At 37.5% G+C, this 19,478-nt stretch overlaps 1 protein-coding gene across 7 annotated transcripts in view; it reads left to right on the top strand.

Annotated features, from left to right (window-relative positions):
* Positions 1-19,478, top strand: part of kmt2ca (lysine (K)-specific methyltransferase 2Ca) — a 159,134-nt gene that overhangs the window by 115,105 nt on the left and 24,551 nt on the right. For 6 of the 7 annotated variants that reach the window (XM_079602700.1, XM_079602697.1, XM_079602696.1 and 3 more), the window contains 13 exons: positions 1,279-1,398; positions 3,777-3,896; positions 3,983-4,107; positions 5,471-5,660; positions 7,763-7,861; positions 8,143-8,190; positions 10,671-10,808; positions 11,244-11,276; positions 11,457-11,591; positions 11,728-11,878; positions 11,995-12,221; positions 12,312-12,385; positions 12,479-12,679. In XM_079602700.1, coding sequence (XP_079458826.1) covers positions 1,279-1,398; positions 3,777-3,896; positions 3,983-4,107; positions 5,471-5,660; positions 7,763-7,861; positions 8,143-8,190; positions 10,671-10,808; positions 11,244-11,276; positions 11,457-11,591; positions 11,728-11,878; positions 11,995-12,221; positions 12,312-12,385; positions 12,479-12,679 — 1,661 coding nt within the window. The remainder of the gene's footprint in view (positions 1-1,278; positions 1,399-3,776; positions 3,897-3,982; positions 4,108-5,470; positions 5,661-7,762; positions 7,862-8,142; positions 8,191-10,670; positions 10,809-11,243; positions 11,277-11,456; positions 11,592-11,727; positions 11,879-11,994; positions 12,222-12,311; positions 12,386-12,478; positions 12,680-19,478) is intronic. The other variant, XM_079602699.1, reaches the window with a different exon arrangement.

Below are 19,478 nucleotides of genomic sequence, written 5' to 3'. Positions count from 1 at the left end.
GATTGATTGATTGATTGATTGATTGATTGGTTCGTTCGTTCGTTCGTTCATTCATTTTATTGAGTTAATTTAAGATCTCATTTATTTTATTTCAAATGAATGAAAATGTATTTTTATAGCTTTAGTTTTAGTTTTCGTAATATATCTGCCGGTATTACGTTATTGTGTGCCACTTGACTTTGACGGTGATTGTGAATTGGTGATGACAGCCATCACACAGCTGAACATAACAGAGAAAGACAGAATAATCTAGAAAATAGATTTAAAAAAGAAAAGATTTGTTGAAAATGTAAAAAAAAAAAAAACGAGTGGAGTGATTGGAGAGAGCAAGAGAGAAATCCAGAGGTGAGCCGTGTAATGAATTTGACTTGGAGAGAGAAGAGAGCCTTTGAAAACAGCAGTCAGCAAATTATACCTGCCTTTGCATTCCAGTGATCAGAGGCTGGACGGCTCTAACTGAATTAATGGCCAACCCCTCCATCAGAGCACCAGTCTGAGAGAACTGGCGGGGGGTAATGATGAGGAATGGGGTCAGCTGTTTAACCCCCTCACTGCCAGAGCATACTATATCAAATTGCAATTTACAACTTTAAATAATAACTCCGTCTCCTGGGTTCATGTTAAGAGTATATATTTTTTTTATCTTAAGACTTCACCACATGATTCTATTACCACATGATTTCCACCCCATGAAACAAATGATGGCGTAAAAATGTAACACCCAAGATATGACGCAAAATATATAATTGCACAAATTGTACCATTGTTTGTAGTGTTTCTATTTTTTGAAGATGCTGTCCATTCATTCTCTAAACCGGTTGTCCTATTTACCGCTGGATATTATTTTATTTTATTATAAAAAAATATTTTATATATTTAAAAAAATGTATTGCTAGAATGTAATTATCTTATAAAGAAGGTTTCTAATTGGTAATCAGAATGAACCTCATATAAAAGAAATAGAAAACAATATTAGTTCCCTCTTTTCATCCTTTGTTAGAAAGGAAAGGGAATTAAAATGTGACTTTTTCCAAGCCCTATTTTGTGCCCTATTTGTGGAATTCTGTCATATTAGTTGACCAGTCTTTCCACCTTCCTTTGTTTTTGTGATCTTTATACAACTCGGATATCATTGAAGGCAAATGTTTGTGTTCTGTTTTTATTAGTGGTGGTTATTAATGTCAACCACACTGTCTATGTACTGTATGAATCTTTGTGTGGTTTGGAGAATATTCTGTCAGCATCTACAGTGCTCTGTGTTGTTTGGCCGCATTGCAGAGGGTGATCCGATGGACTGTGATGGGAAATCTGACTCCAGCCCTGAGCGTGAGCCCTGTGATGACCACCTGAAAGGGGCCGACGGCAACAAGAAGAGGAAAAGGAAGCCATACAGACCGGGTGAGAGAGAGAGAGCGAGAGAGAGAGAGAGAAAGGTGCACTTATCGGAAAGGACAGCTCCACTGGACTGTGAAATAGTGCGGCTGCAAATTCTGGACCTTAAATAGCATCCCACAGTGCTTTGCTCTTTAAAGCTCCTAGCCGGGGAGAACTCTGGAAAGAATGTTCTCTCTGAGCTTTTTTTTTTCTGACTAAAGAAGTAATCTCTTTAAAGTAATGTCCTTTTTAAGCACTGCCTTCCATTTCTTTTCTTTTTTTTTTTACTTAAAAAAACCCATCCTGTATAGACGTGTATCTGCACAGGTTTATCCTCACGTCACCCCTAGTTGCATCTGAGTTCAGTGTTTATTTTTTGAAATACTCAACTATTTAGTGGTGTCATTTAAGGCAAGTTTATTTATATACCAGATGTCTTCAACCCTTCTTCTGCCACTGCGCTGCAATGTTTTTATTCAACCTGCTTCAGCTTATGATTTTCAAGCAATCCTGAAGAGCTTGTTTAGCTGGATCAGGTGTGTTTGGTGAGGGTTGGAGCTAAACTCTGCAGGACAGTGGGTCCCCAGGCGCAGGGTTGGAGACCTGTTATATAGCATTTTATACAATACATTTCTTTAAAGCAAGCAGCTTTACAGTATTAAACATCATTTAAAAGAGCCACTGACACTTTTTTCATAAGTTCACCTCAAAATGAAAATTTCCTGATAATTTACTCACCCCAATGCCATCCAAGATGTTCATGTCTTTTTTTCTTCTGTGGAAAAGAAATTTAGTTTTTTGAGGAAAACATTTCAGGATTTTTTTTCCACACAATGGACTTCAACCGCAACCAAATTGTTGAAGTCCAAATCAATGCAGTTTCAAAGGGCTTTGAAGTGCTTCAAAGGGCTCTGCACGATCCCAGCTGAGGAATATGGGGTCTTATCTAGCGAAACGATCTGTCATTTTCTTTAAAAAATAAAAAATGTATATACTTTTTTACCTCAATTGTTCGTCTTGTGCTGGTCTGCGACGCGCCAGGCATTACGTAATCACGTTGGAAAGGGAAAGGTAACGGTCACGTCATCTGTCTAAGTTATTTGTCTGTGTACTCCGGTTCAAAAAGGTAAAGAAGGGCGAAAAATTAATTTAATTTTCTTCTCCAACTTTAAAATCGCCCGACATCTTTGTTTTAATTTATTATTATTTAAATTTATTTTTCGTGACCTTTCCAACGTGATGACGTAATACGTAGCGCATCACAGAGATGGTACAAGACGTGCATTTGTGGTTAAAAAGTATATATATATTTATTTTATTTTTTTTAAATGACTGATGGTTTCGCTAGATAAGACCCTTATTTCTTGACTGGGATCGTGTAGAGACTTTGAAGCTGCATTGAGACGGACAGTTGATCCTTCTTTGAACATTGGAATATTTGGTTGCAATTGAAGTCCATTCTGTGTAGAAAAATCCTGGAATGTTTTCCTCAAAAACCCTAATTTATTTTTGACTGAAGAAAGAAAGACATGGATATCTTGGATGACATCGGGGTGAGTAAATTACCAGAATTTTTTTTTTTTGAAAGTGATCGATTCCTTTAATTACAATTACAACTTAAATTTCTACTGTAAAGCATCTATTCAGTGTGTTCATGTTTTTACTCACATTTGACCATGACGGACTCAACAGAATAAATGTAGATTTCTATGTCAAAGGAGGAGGATCCCCAGAGCACACTTACCTGTTGCATAATTTCCAATGACCAATGGAAGTTTGAAGATGTTTACCAGCCCCAGCGAGCACTTTTCCAGAAAGTTAGCTTTGGCAAGCTGTTTCAAACCCCAAAACGAGCTTCATTTTGGGCTGATTTTGTTTGAAATGACACCACACCAGGTCATCCTTCGATTTCGCTTGAAGTATATCGGGGCCTTTAGTGTTCTGAACAAATCTAGTTTTTGCATGTGCCATATTTTTTTTTGATAGAAGTGAATACATAAAGACTTCAGAAATGTTAATTAGTTAAGCCTTGTACAATAGAAATGTTTCCACTATTTACACTACATAAACCAATCCAAGAGTCTGCCCTGACTCTCTGTGTCCATGTAGTACACTGTGCTGAGGTGGGGGTTGTGGGGTCAGAAAGAGCCAATGTGGCACAACCAGAAATAGACTTACCTGAAATGGTTCCTCCAGGAGTGTAGCCAAGATGAATCACCCTCTTCTGGCCCAAAGTTCATACGTCTTCCTGAATTATGGAGATGAATGTCAAGACGTCACTGTCCAGGGTCCCATGTTATTAATTCCTGATTGCGTCCGTCACCCAGTTTAGGGGTCCAGCAGCTTCTTTTTTCTTTTCTTTAAGTTAAATTAGATTTTTGTTCCCCTTCTTCCCTCTTTAGGTATCGGTGGGTTTATGGTGCGTCAGAGGAGCAAAGCAGGACAGGGAAAAGGCAAGCGGTCTCTCAGTCAGAAAGACTCTACAAGCTCACTTACAGAGAACCTCACAGGAAAGGAACAAGGTATGGTATAGACATCTCCGTTTTTGATGCTTATTTATTGTGGTTGTTACTCTTTAGTTGTTGCATCAAGTTTATCTTCTCACCAGGTTGGAATGATCCAGATACTCCGGTGGGTGGGACTCCCATTATTAGTGAGCCTCTGGAGAAAGTCAAGAAGAGATACAGGAAGAAGAAAACCAAACTCGAGGAGGTCTTCCCCTCGTACCTACAGGTCAAACCCACAAATATTTATATAAAATGTTTTTTAAACTGTAATGCACCGATCACTTGTCGTTCGTGAAGAAATCCAACGGGTCCTCTAGCTGAATTTAAACAAACAAATTGCTTATAATAATTATAATTGACAAAAAGCACCAACATAGAATAAATCATGTGAAAATTTACTTGAGTATTCAGTCCAACTTCTTGGCTAGCGAGCCGTTGGCCCAGTTAGCTAAAAGTAGCAGTCTGGTTCATGTGAAAACATAAAAAAAAAAAAAAAAATGTTTTTGCTTGTTTTTGCAATCTGGACTCTAAATTATTTTCTTTGGTAATTGAGAACAGACCACAGATGGTGTCAATAGAGCTTGACTTGTGTTGAATCTGGAACATTATTTAAACCACAAGCCACTCCAGGGGAATAAACCTGTAAGTGTAAGTGTACTACATAAGTCACTTTAGATTAAAGTATCTTGTAATTAATTACTAGTTCCCTCAGTAAACATAAGCAGCCCTGTATCCATGTCAAAGCTGAATGTGTTTGATCTGAAGAATGAATGTAGTGGTCAGGGTTTTTGTGAGCATGTGCAGGGTTGACACACTGCTCCTAAAAAAGACCATCATGCTCAGCATGGAGATGCAGTGATGCATTAACTGTAACAGCTGTCACTTTAGGCGTTCCTGTTTGTCAAACCTTAAATCAGACTTAAAGGTCGTCACCAGAGGGATGTCTTGAATCAATGATTTAAATTGAAGCACATTAGGCCTTTAATGTTTTAACACAGCAGGGAGTCGTCACATTGATATTTTGGTACTGTTAGATATTCTGAAGTGCTACAAACTTGTTTTACCATGTAGCACTGTGGCAGCCTTTTGATATTTCAAGCCAAAAATTACAGTAAGTGCTACACAGAAAAAATTGCGACTTTCACCTGGTGGACGATAAAATAAGTAGAAAACATGCCATATCCAGACAGCACAATATCGTAGTCTTGGAGTTACCATTCAGATCACCCTAGAAATCAACTAGCAATTACCCAGAAAACCCTTGCAAACTAGAAACCACCTATACTGAAAGAAATTGTAGAAACAATTTTCACTCAGAAATTGCTTGCAAATTTCACAAATTATTACAAAGAAATGGAAAGTAAAACATTAAATTAAACATGACATTTTGAAGAAGAAAAAAAAAATGTTCTTGTAAACCTAATCCAATAATCTGTTTTATTTACAATTTTTTTTTTTTTTTTAAGTGCAGGGCATTTTAGCTTTTTTGGTACAGTTGAATGTGGAAATTTAGTTATGATTTACTGTGCTTGTGCATGATGCATTACCAGAGCCTGCTTTATTTACTTGTGAACATGTATGTGTTACAGGAGGCATTTTTTGGGAAAGAACTTCTGGTTAAAAGCAAGAAGACCAAGTCGACTCTGGAAACAGGGCTTGTGGAGGAAGAAGCCAATCATGCAGACAGCAAATCACAAAGCAGAAGCTTCCTGGACCCTTTATCTGACCCACTTCTCAGTACCACTTCCACTCCAGTCTCATCTAAAGCAGGGCAACTGCGTATGTTCAGCTCTGTCTTCATATTTAATCAAAAAAACAATAGAGCTGAAGTAGAGCTTATATGTATATAAGCTCTACTTCAGGTCTATTATATATACACACACACACACAAGTTCACACACACTTATCTCTACTGTGAATTGCATTTTTGTAGAGAGGTTTTATTTTGTTGCTTTGACCCATTAGGTCACACTTTACTGCTATAGACTGCAGTGAATTCTGTAGGGAAGTATAATGCACATTATCACCGTACCTCCCGCCTTCTCCTATGCACACACTGAATGCATCACACAACCCAGCAGCACTGCAGAATCCTACAGTGGATTGCATTACAGTCTAGGTTCATATTTTTGCCACAGGGCCTAAAGAAGACGCACTGTACAAATGAACTTTTTTTAACCTCCTTGTGCTCATTTTGTGTCCTCTTCAGCCCTTATTTGTGTACTCTTATTGGCTGAAGAGCTTGTTCAAATGCCTCATTCTTCACCATTTCTCCTTATCCTCAGTTCTGTCAACCCTCATTTACACCCAAGCCAGCAGACCTCTGCTCACAGCCAAACTAAAATGTTTTTAAAACCCAATTTGCCAGCACTTTTCTGAATTCCCTGTCGTAGCTCTCTGGGAGGATAGGAAGCTGGCAGCAACAGTTCAGTGTTTAGAAGGTTTGTGCGTATTCGTTTGGAGAGCAATCACAAAGCTATTTGAAGGCTTTCAGGGCCGCTTGCTTGTCCTTAGAGATTTTCATCTCCCATAGAGCAAAGCCCCTTTCTCTGCTCTGCAGATTCTCGTATTTAACCCTTTCATGGAGTTTTAATCTTGAAACAAGTGTTTGATTTGGGAATCTTATTATGTATGCATCTTTATACATTTAATGCTACTGAAACCTTGATTGTAGCAAAATGATAAAGAATATTTCAGTTAACATTAGGGGTGGGCGGTATGACCAAAATCTTGTATCACTGCAAGGATATAACAAAAATATTAAAGATAAGGAGCAGGTAAATGCGAATGTCATTGAAAAACCCTTTTTATCTTGTTGGACACGTCACCCTCAATGTTTAAGGTCGAAACAGAAACAAGCAATTTTGTTTAGATGTAATAGTGTGGCTCTGTTCCAAAATTTAGTGAGCTGCCTCGTGTTTTACAGCTACCTCTAAGTCATCTTCTTTTCTGAAATGCGACCTCATATGGTTGAATGCTCTACACAAATAGCACTGGAACACATAAAGGAGGCTCAGCTCAAAATTGATTTCAATAGAGTTTGTACTTGGCCTGTTGCTAAGCTATCAACACATTTGTCTAATAAGTTTAAAATTGCACAGCGTGCACAAATACTGGGTAAACTGTTTTATATTGATAATATTTTATATTAAATGGAAATAATTATATTTATAGCCATTATTTCTTCCGCATAATTTGCCATCTTGGATTGATTTTTTTTTTTCACTGAGCGTGTCGCATTGTCCTTAACGCAAATGCAATTCTGACTTAAAAGTTGACTAAATTAGTTGTCCTTTTGCATTTGGCATTAAACGGAGTTTGCTTTTCTTGCATACTGTGATGTAGATTGTGAAAATGTAGGGCAGAACCTGTCCATGCGGAATTGATTGAATCCTTGTCATTTGCTAATAACTGCGATCTCAGGTTGCTGGAATGGAGAGGTTGTTGTCCTGCTCTCGCGTCGGTGCACACTTCATCAGAGAAGTGATGTTGCGAGGAAAAGTTAACGTTTTTGATTAAAGATAATGAGGGCACAAGTTTTTTTATTATTATTATGTGCACAGATAATTCATTTATAATAAACTGCAGTATTCCGTAAATTTAAAAAAAAAAATCTGATTTTGTGGTGACTAAAGCGTTTCGTTGGCAGCTTACTGTGTTTTGGATCGGAGCTTCTCATGACATGGTTTATAGTTTTGTTCATTGTGTTTTTATAATCCAAACCGTGTCCAACTGACAGAAGTCACACCTCTATTATAAAGAAGCCCGTCCGCCACAGTATATAGGTATTACCGCCCAGCCTTTGTTACATTTAATCAAGGAACACTTGGTGATTAGTATGGATACTCGTGCTCAGAAACACTTGTCTTCTTGATCTCTAGCCAATGTGGAGGATCCCTTAGCTGAGCTGGTTCTCCATTCAGATGATGATCTCCTGGGAATGCTGTCCGATGACCTGGTCAAGTCAGGCCCTGAATCAGGTAGACTGAGTCCTGAGATCTGGCCGATGGATAGTCTCTCTTTTTTCTTCACTCTGCAGATGCTCTAACAATCCCAGAAATCACCTGTAATCGTGTGCCCTCACAATTGCATCTCCTCTTTTCTTTCACATTTTCACACTTGCATTTCACATTTGACCTGGTTTGCTCTGTTTGTCTTTATTTGTTGTCTTCTTAGCATACTCCTTTTTTTATTTACTTTTTTTTTTCTCTGCATTTCTGTTTTATAATTATTTGGTTTTATCTGGTTTGGGTTCTTGTAGGTCTTGATTTATGCCCTTTCCAGGTGGACCGTTCCCCCTCTCCATTCGGTAAGAGCCCTGTTGGCACAGCCTTTCTGGCTGTAGAAGTAGAGCAGCCCCCCACTCCTGGCCTCTCGGCCTCTAAACAGGCCCTCAGATTTTTTTTGTTGTGCCAGTTTCTGCATGATCCCCTTCCTGACAAACACACACACATGCAATTTATTTGAGCTTTCTGCTTCTATGTTTTTACTAACCCCAAACAAACAATATTGCACATGTTTTCTTGCACATGACCCTGTGGTGACACTGAGAATTAAACTGTCCTTAGATGGACGTTGGGTTTGGCTGCTACTGTACCTTAGTTGGCAACTGATTGTTTGCAATGCAATCTGTGACATTTTTCTGAAATGTGCTTAAAAAAATGCTGTTTAGTCCTATTTATTTTCTCCAGGGTCTAATTTAGTTGATAATTTTATTTCTTCACAATTGCCAGCTTTTTAGTTGGCAAGGACACATTCCCTTCTCTCTGTGGAATGGCCTTGCTGTGGTGAAATTAGTGGTTTGCGAGTGATGTAACTTCTTCAGTGTGAAAGCCAGCTCTAAAGGGTTTGAAAAAAAAAGTGTTTACCACTTCTAGTTTTCCTTAACATTTAATGTATAAATCTATAATTAATGGTTGTATTAACTATAAAAAAAAAAGAAGTTTAACATTGACAGCTAATTTTTTTTGTGTTGAGCAAAGAAATTGAGAGTAGAATAAAAAGAAATTGAACACAGCGCTTGATCGGACTACCCTTATCACTGAAGTTTTTGTGGTCTCCTGTTTAAAATACAAAATGTTACAATATTTTACAGATGGATAAACAGAACATGACAGAAAATTTACAACCCAATTTGTCAAAGTGACGCACAATTATTATTCGTAGCGTAACCTCTGTGTGCAATATATATATAAATATATAAGGCTTAGCTTACCTGCTTGGTAGTAAATACCAAGGTGCTTTGTTTAGAGGAATGTTTCGTGTGCAACACAACTTAAGCTCTATTAACTCCATGCTGAATTTCAACGTATCCTTCAACTTCAAAAATTATTTTTATATTGCAATGCTTACAATGGTAGTCAGGCAAGACATTGCATCAGAATAAATGTTAAAACCTTGACTATTTCATTAGTATAGTTGTGAGACTTAAACATTAAACACTGAACATATTTTACTCATTTTTTTTTTTTAAGGCAAGTGGTTACACAAAATTAATTTATCTTAATTTTAAACATTTTTAGTTTAACTTAATCAATGTATTTTAGTTCAAATATGTTGAGTAGATTCCTATATATTCAAATCTGTGAAATCTTATTCCTTTTTTTTTCTCTATTTTTTTTTTATTGTTTAGTTTGATTGTTATTCATCTTATTGGTTTATTTAAAGGAATTAAATTATTAATAGGGATTAAACGAAAATAAAGAGTAAGAACACTGTTAGACTGCTGAGGCAGACCAACCTAAAAAAAATTACATTTAAAACTTTTTGTCATCCTAACAATAAAAAGAGCTGTGTGTAATGGAGTAAAGCAGAACATCATTAAGAATATCAAATATTGGGGGGTGGTACTTGTCCCCCTCAATGTCTATGGTGGTTATGGCCCTTATGCAACCCCTATAAATGCAGTAGCTTTAGAAAGATCCTCGCAGGGATTCCAGTAGGTGATGTGACGCAACTATCTTCAAACTACTGTTTACATTGAGCAAAATCCACCTATTGTATGGTACATTATTACCAAGTTCATTTGCCTAGCACAGTTGTCCCATTGCTAACAGCAAGATTTAGACAACTTTCGCATAAAAATTTGCATGGAAGAATTAATATAAGTGATTAAACCAAAATACAAGCTGTATATCTCAGCCTTTAAACCCTGTAACGTTGCCCCTATAGACTTAAATTGTAAGTGCATTTTGTAGTGTAAACATAACCGATGCCACATATTCTGTTGATGGAGCTTAAATAGTTTTGAACCTGGAACAAGAACTTTAAGTGAAACCTACTTAATTGTCATTGGTCTAAATACAGCAACACTGCCAAGCTTTCCAAAGCACAACGGCTGACTCTTGGATGTTGATGACAACATTTTTTTATGATTAATCATTGCAATTGCTTGCTTTTTCATTGAGTAAGCTCTATTCTAATGGGAAATGATATGCAATGATGAAAACGTCCATTTTTAAGGGACTTTTTCGCACAGTTGGGCAAGCAACACTAATTAGGTTACGGTTTCTTGGAAAATTGAGTTGAGAGGATGATAGAGAGAGCGAAAAACTTTTCCTCATTTTACCATGACATGAAATGTCAGTCCTCAGTCTCCCTTTGTTTGTTTTTTTACTTTCTTATCTTAGCCAAGACTCAGACACAGTAGAAAATAGGTTGCGTATCAACTCTGATTTAGGCGCTTACAGAATGACTGCTCTGTTTTTCGGCAGATTTTGAGTTGTTGAGTTGTGTATTCAGTAGAGCTAAAACAACTGTTTGACACTAGCTGCTTAACTTTCTTCCCAGCTGGTTTGGACATTGGCACCATACCAGATGATCAGTCAGCTTCCCCTCATCCTGGCTCTTCTCGAGGGTCTAGGACACTACAGGAGGAACCTCTGGATGTAATACTAAGTCCTGAGCTGGACAAGATGGTTTCTGATGGTAAGAGTCATGCATTTTTTTCTTAAAACAGTTATTCTCTTTTTTGTGCTGCTTTTCTCACAATAGACCAGAGATGAATTGCATGTATCTTTGCTTTTATAGCATGTTACATTTACATAAAATGTATCATCACAGATTGATTTTCTCATAACATTTATATTGGTATCTGTCAATACCGTCCTCCAATTGTTCCTTCCTTAGCCAGCAAGTGTTTTTCCTAGCAGCTTTTCTCCCTTGTCAATTGTGATTATTGTTTGCAAACTGAAATGTAATAACTGAAAAAAGGGATTTTGGCACATGAAAAATGGTATTTGGTTACATCTTTATGGCTTTAACTCTTTTTATGCTGTGATATATTGAGTCATCTTTATATTTTGCTAGATATTGGGTTTTGTATTATTGGCTATACTTATAATTATATTTCCTTGTTTACAGGGGCCATTCTGAGTAAGTTCTACAAAATTCCAGGTTTGTTGCTTCCTGAAATATTTTGACAACAATCTGCAAAAGAGCAGATGTTTTAAATGTTATTCTCTCTTTTTCTGAGAATTTCTCCTGTTTAGAAAGGTGTGTAAAATATTAACTAGAGATGTAAAAATACATTGATGAATGAGTATGCATGTTCTACATTATATTCATTCTGTTTAGAACTGGAGGGTAAGGACGTGGAAGACTTATTCACAGCAGTGCTCAGTCCAAGCGCCAACCAGCCACCTCAACTTGCTCATCCACCCAACACTGCCCCCAATGCCTCAGCCACAGCAATGTCTCTCCAGAACCAAGGTATCAAGTTGTCTATCTCCTCATATGAACAGTCAAGTAAACCACACAGATGTAATGTTGTTCTGTGCTTGAGTATCACATGTAAACTACACAGCTCATTATGTGAGTGCATGTTTCTCCTTGGTCTCATTTGCAGGAGATGCTGGTGGAATGTTCCCACGCATGCCTATGATGAATGGCATGATGGGGCCAAACACACACGTTATTCCGAACCCCATGATTGCTGAAGCTGGAGTGTCTGGCACATTCTCTTCCATCCACCGAATGCCTTTTCCAGAAAATGTAACGTGAGTGAATTCAGATTTTGAGTAACACAGATTGGTACTGGCATTTCCGTTTAAAAATCGATATAATATCAGTGGTTAATGAAAAAGACACTTAATCTCTTGATATGTCACTACAGGGAGAAGAAATTCAGCCAGATAGGGGGTGATGTGATTGTTCCCTGGGCTTCTCCTGGTTCCATGCCTGGATCTGTCCCTCCACCAGAGGTGGAGACTGACACCATGTCCAATGCTCAGAGGAGCACGTTAAAGTGGGAGAAAGAGGAAACGCTTGGTGAAATGGCCACCGTGGCTCCTGTTCTATACACCAATATGAACTTCCCTAACCTTCAAGATGAATTTCCAGGTGAATGGATTGTCCTAATAAACCTCAAGTAGATTTGCAAACTTGAAATGAAGTCAATTTAGAGACCAACCATCTGACTTTTTTTCACAGATTGGGCGACTAGAGTGAAGCAAATTGCAAAGTTATGGAGGAAAGCTAGTTCTCAGGAAAGGGCACCTTATGTGGTAAGATGCTCTTTTATTAAGCCTCATAAATCCTAATGTTATATAGTTTTGTATGTATATCAAAAGTTTTGACTTTTTCACTTGCCCCACTAGCAAAAGGCGAGAGACAACCGAGCAGCCCTTCGTATAAACAAAGTTCAGATGTCTAATGACACAATGAAAAGACAGCAACAGCAGCAGCAGCAGCCGGTTGATCCCTTTGATCCCAGCATTCCCATGGACACAGATCTGCTCTTCAAGGATCCGCTCAAGCACAAAGAATCTGAGCATGAACAAGAGTGGAAGTTCAGACAGGTGATTGACATCCCAATGGATGTTTCATTGTAAATGCTAGATTTTAAGCAAGTGTTTTGCTAAACAGGGTGTCTCAACTCTGATTAATGCTTTCACCTTGGGCTGATCAGTATAATATAATCTTTAAAGGGCACCTATTATGACATTTAAAATGTTCCTAATGTTGTTTTGGGAGTCCCCAACAACAGTTTTACATGCATGCAATGACAAAAACACTTTTGTTGTCGTATAATATGCATTTATTTTTACCTGATTTGCTCACCGACTCCCAAATGATTCGTTCTACGACTCATTTTTCCAAACCCCTCCTTTGCGCGACGCTAATCTGCGTTGATTGGTCAGATGACCCAGCAGTGTTTACAGAGATAATACTTATTTTTAACACTGAGTACAATGATGCTTTTATCAATTCAATTTTGTTATAATAATGATTATAGTCCACTGCTTTAGTTTGTAGTAAAAAACTAAAAATAAGATGAAGAATTTAATGTTAGCGAGCATATCCCAGAGTTCATATTGTAAAAGCACAATCAGTCTTTGTTTGCATTAGCCCGATGCATAAACATAACGTTTTTACAACAAAAAAAATGCAGTTACGTTACTACGAGGTATTATTCTATTCTTTAAGACAACTCCGAAAACAACGACAAACACTTCACATATCTCAATACAATTGTCATTGAAGACCTAGAAGCTAAACGGTGCTTACACAACAAACAAAATAATTATTATGCATGCTACATAAAACATAAAAGCAACAATTATTAATAACACTTACAGGTTGTGATACGGAGGAGGAAGCTGATGCAAATACACTTGGAACTGAACCTTCCTTCAATATCAGCCGGCTCGCGAATCCAAGTTTGATTGCATTTAAGTTGGTAAAGCAATCGTCTTCAAAATGGCGCGAACAAAGCACAAGGCTCGGACTATACTTCTGTGGTATAGTTGTATATATGAATTGTAGCCACTTAGTCTTCAAATGCTCCTCCTTGGGCAGATGAAAAAAATTGTCTCTTGCACTTCATAACACAGCGTCTCGTCGCCATGATATTTTCCCTGGCCTTGGAGCGCAATAAGTGGGCGTATCGTATTCAAATAACTTGACAAGTTGACGTCATCTAGTCAGAGAAAAAGCTTCGGTCTTCTAACGATTCATAAAAATGACTCCGAGTCGACTCTTACTTTTGAAAGACAATAACTTTATATACGGTGCACTTTCATAAATTCAAACTTTGCAGGATGTTTTTGTTCACTTAGATCTATGTTACACACTACATGAAAGGTAAATTTCAAAATTCCATAATAGGTGCCCTTTAATCAGAATGTTGTTTAATTGCGATTTTGAATTAAGTTGAGTCTAGGCCTATATTATAGGATGTGAAATCAATTTGATGTGATCAGCAAATGCTAATTTGCTAATTTCTCAGAATAAAACGCAGTATGTCTGGACATATGCCAAAGCTTTGCATCTTAGTCATTGAGACATTATAAGTGGAAATAACAGTGTTAGTCAGTGCTGCTTTAAAAGGTAAATGTAAATAAGTATAATGTTTATATTTTATTATGCGTGTGCATGTCAGTGGTCATTGTAGCATTATTTTTCGTTATCTTAAGTCTTCATATAAGTTAATTTGTTTTAGACTTTACATTCAACATTGTTAGGATCCAGGGTTGAGGTACAGTTCTGGCATACATCAGTTCTACCAATACCCAGTATATATTATAAATATATTAGTGCTGTCAATCGATTTAAAAAAATAACTATATTAATCACACATTTTCCCTCAGTGATTCATTTATTAATCCTCAAGTTTTTTATATACAGTAGTGAACATTTGGTGGATCAAAATCTTTCATCAAAGTTGAACTTTGTCTTGAAAGGTGTCTTAGGACAACTTTGAACTTTTTTTATCCACTTCAAATGTTGACTACTGTATTTTATAATGTAATAAGTTCACAGTTAAACTCCAAATTAATGTAGAAACAACATAAAGACAGTATGTTTTAAATACTTTAATTGTTTAATGGCATATTGTTATGAATGAAGGCCAGTATCACTATTACTAATACTGCTACTGATGTCTCTGTGAAAATGAGTTTTTACCCATTTTAAACATTATAGTCAAGTCACAGGGTGGGAAATTAACTTTTTTGTCCACCAGCCACAGTGGCTGGTGGATGCCCAATTTTACCAGCCACTTATATTTTTTACCAGCCACTTTTTCCGGAATTCAAATTGCAAGAAAGAAATTGCTTCATTACGTTTTTTATTTATTTCAGGGTACCCCCAGGATCCTCCAGCTTAAATTCAAGGCTTTTTAAGACCTTTTTAATACCATTTCAAATTAAATTCAATGCCAACTTCGTACCCATTCCAACATAAGTATGAGGGGAAAATGTCAAACCTGTATACATTTTAAACCCTGGAAAATAATTATGTAGGCTACTTGAATTAAATAAAACATTTTATTTAAATGATCAGTCATATTTAATACATACGCAACAGCGTTGTAGTGCGCTTGGTGTGTGTAGGCCAGTGTTCATTTTGGCAACCATTTTTGATTCAGTCTTAGTCTTCATCTTCAGACGAAAATGCTTATGAATGCAAACTTTTAGTCATTACTTTTAGTAAACTGCAGTTACTTTAGGTAGCTATTTTATATGTAGTCTTTAGACAGACAATGTCAATTATTCTCTCTAGGCCATTCAATTAAGCTTATGATGATAAATTATTTACATTGCACTCTTTAGCAGTAGCACTTGTGCAATTCTACACATCCCTTTTCCTAAGTTCCTCTCTTCCACTTAGACTGCAGTCACACCTTTTCCATTAAGGGACAATATTCGCCCCTTTTAATACATTTTTTCATTTAATTTTTAACCTTTATAATACCTTTTAAAAATAAATAATGCTTTAAATAAAAAAAATGTTCAATAAATATGCAATGTTAAAAAACGTTTTTAATATTAATAAAAAATATTATATTAAAATAGCCAGTAGGTGGCGGTCATCGAGTCATTCATTCATTGAATCTCACGATTCGTTCAAAGCCACAGATTTCGTTGCAAAATAGAGCAATAAGCCTGACTACTGTTTTAACCCTTATGTGCTGTTGGGGCTGTTTTCAGCCACTATGGGGTATTTTTGAGTCTTATTTTGGCCATAACTTTTTCCGTGTTTCAGCAAATGGAATGATTTTTGGTGACAAAGCTTATTTTTACACATATTTTAGGAAAATGCTTTGAAAATTTTCAAAAACTTAACAGTACACTCTGGGCAAATTCACTACCCTTTCGTTATGTTCGTGGCTGAAAACAGCCACTACTTTAAACTGCTGTAAAAATTGATCAGATAAATATTTTTTTGCCATTTTTTTTGCATAAATCTATTAATCAACATCAGTCCTGTTCAAAACTACTAAATGTTTTAAAAAAAATCAAGATTTTAACTCTTTAATTGCCAAATTCATAAATTATGTCACTGATTTGGGAGGGGAAAAAACACAAAATTACTTATTTTCAATATAAAATGTGATTGTGGACTGGATTTTTTTTTACCTTTTATCACAGTCTTGGACATATCAAAGATTAGAAACAACATTGGTTTTGATGCATTGTTAGTTTTTGTGCAGCATCAGATTTAAACTTTTTCTCCCTCATTTACTGTTCGTGGCTGTTTTTGCCCCATTGACTTCCATTATAACCACATTTTTTGATTGCAAAGCCATGACACCATAAAATCATGCATTTTTGATTGTTGGTGGTTTTCCCTGTTGGGAAGAGGTAAAAATTGTAATTTTTACTGTTGATAACCAGGTGGCACCATTAACCCTTTAGGTAGGCCTGTGCAAAAAAAAGCTTAGTTTCTGGCTTTTACATGGAGTTATATGGAGTATAATAGCATAATAAAGTGTGTGTGTGTGTGCGTGTGCGTGTGTGTGTGTGTGTGTGTGTGTGTGTGTGTGTGTGTGTGTGTGTGTGTGTGTGTGTGTGTGTGTGTGTGTGTGTGTGTGTGTGTGTGTGTGTGTGTGTGTGTGTGTGTGTGTGTGTGTGTGTGTGTGTGTGTGTGTGTGTGTGTGTGTGAGAGAGAGAGAGAGACCTCACCTTGATGCGTCTGAGAAAATCAAAATATGCAACTCAGCTCTCAGAACTACATGGAGTAAACAAAAACAAAAAAGGTGTATTTATGCATCTGCCTTTTGATGGTGAGAAATGCAGACTAAACAAAAACTAAGCAAGTGGATTTAAACACTTGCATGCAAGCCTGCTGGTCATTTGATGGTGAGAAGAGCAGCAAGCAACATGAGAAAGGGCTTGACTTGTAGTGAAGTTTTAGAGATGAGTATGCAGCCTGACCCCTCCAGCGAGCTGCAGGATGTATTGTCTTCTCCCTCTGACACCACAGACTCAGGAGAGGCAGATCCTGATTTGGATGTGGCACCCTCATCATCCTCTCTAGCTTCCACTGAAGGCGAGGAGGATTCGGAGGATCCTGGGTCTGGGTGGATTGGGAGAAACGGCGAAGTGTGGTTTTCCACCAACCCGGAGACAACTCCCTTTCTTCAGCCTGCCAGAGGCGTGACTCCAGGGCCGACGAGATGATTGACCTCATTGTCAGCATGACCAACCTCCAAAATGCAGAGCTCTGCTGATTTCTTGAATCTTGAGAGGGACATGGTGGCTCCAAAAATCGCACGACCACTGCGATCATCCCACAGGCAACGTGTGGACTCCTCTCTGGACCTGTAGACACCGGCCATAATCAGTAGCCCCATGTAGGCACGGAGATCTGTGGAGTCCACCCCGGTCCAGTTTCTCATTGTGCGGCGCCCGTAAAAAACAGATTGAACACAGAATCAATGTTCTGGACCCTTGAGATGGCATAGCGCGTCGGCCATGAAGTCACGCCTCTGGCAGGCTGAAGAAAGGGAGTTGTCTCCGCGTTGGTGGAAAACCACACTTCGCCGTTTCTCCCAATCCACCCAGACCCAGGATCTTCCGAATCCTCCTCGCCTTCAGTGGAAGCTAGAGAGGATGATGAGGGTGCCACATCCAAATCAGGATCTGCCTCTCCTGAGTCTGTGGTGTCAGAGGGAGAAGACATGCATAATCATCTCTAAAACTTCACTACAAGTCAAGCCCTTTCTCATGTTGCTTGCTGCTCTTCTCATCATCAAATGACCAGCAGGCTTGCATGCAAGTGTTTAAATCCACTTGCTTAGTTTTTGTTTAGTCTGCATTTCTCACCATCAAAAGGCAGATGCATAAATACACTTACTTTGTTTTTGTTTACTCCATGTAGTTTTGAGAGCTGAGGTGCATATTTAGATTTTCTCAGACGCATCAAGGTGAGGTCTCTCTCACACACACACACACACACACACACACACACACACACACACACACACACACACACACACACACACACACACACTTTATTATGCTATTATACTCCATATAACTCCATGTAAAAGCCAGAAACTAAGCTTTTTTTTGCACAGGCCTACCTAAAGGGTTAATGGTGCCACCTGGTTATCAACAGTAAAAATGACTAATTTGACCTCTTCCCAACAGGGAAAACCACCAACAATCAAAAATGCATGATTTTATGGTGTCATGGCTTTGCAATCAAAAAATGTGGTTATAATGGAAGTCAATGGGGCAAAAACAGCCACGAACAGTAAATGAGGGAGAAAACGTTAAAATCTGATGCTGCACAAAAACTAACAATGCATCAAAACCAATGTTGTTTCTAATCTTTGACATGTCCAAGACTGTGATAAAAAGTAAAAAAAAATCCAGTCCACAATCACATTTTATATTGAAAATAAGTAATTTTGTGTTTTTTTCCCTCCCAAATCAGTGACATAATTTATGAATTTGGCAATTAAAGAGTTAAAATCTTGATTTTTTTAAAAACATTTAGTAGTTTTGAACAGGACTGATGTTGATTAATAGATTTATGCAAAAAAAATGGCAAAAAAATATTTATCTGATCAATTTTTACAGCAGTTTAAAGTAGTGGCTGTTTTCAGCCACGAACATAACGAAAGGATGGGAATTTGAACAATGCACAAGGGTTAAATGCAGTACATCACTTAAATGTTACCCTTTTTTTTTTAACTGTTGTATAAAATCAATGTCACATTTGAAATCGTGTGGATATTCGGGAAACATTGCATTCTTGCTCATATGATCAACATTAAAAACACTGCTGGATATCAGCCTGCATTTTGATCGCAGATTTAGTCGTACAAACAGCGCAAGCGGCTCGCGACAGAACACAGGCCGACTGAATGACACTTTAATTTAAGTAGAAAATCTCAAATAAAGATCGCTGAACTCCAGCTTGTCTGTGTTTTCAGATCATCCGCGCTTCAGCAGTGTAGAGAGCGTGCGCGCATGGTTAAAAATAATTTCCCTTTCTTCTGCACCAGCTCAGCTCAGCTATATATATATACACTTTTTATTTTATTTTTATTCTCAGTTTAGCTAAGTTATGTGTATAAGTTATACAGTATAACGGTCTCTTCAGCGCCGTGACACAGCGCTGAAAACCAATCAAAAGAGTTACTCGACAAAAGTGTATTATTGTTACTTAGCAACCGCATTCTTTGACAAAGGCTGTCCAATCCGTACAATGAAATCACTCGCAGCATGTGTTTATTGGTTACTACTTAATACATTCAATGTTAAGTCAATGTAAAGACGCGTTTATGCACGTCTGGTGGTCCTGTCCTGGTCCCTCGGTGGATGCGAATTTTTGCGAACTGTATTAGCTTTTGGTGCGAACGCA

This window comes from Phoxinus phoxinus (genome assembly GCF_949152265.1).
Source record: "Phoxinus phoxinus genome assembly, chromosome: 24".
In the NCBI taxonomy this organism is placed as follows: domain Eukaryota; kingdom Metazoa; phylum Chordata; class Actinopteri; order Cypriniformes; family Leuciscidae; genus Phoxinus; species Phoxinus phoxinus.
Note: the sequence above shows the minus strand (reverse complement) of the source record. Positions and strands in the feature narration are given on the sequence as shown.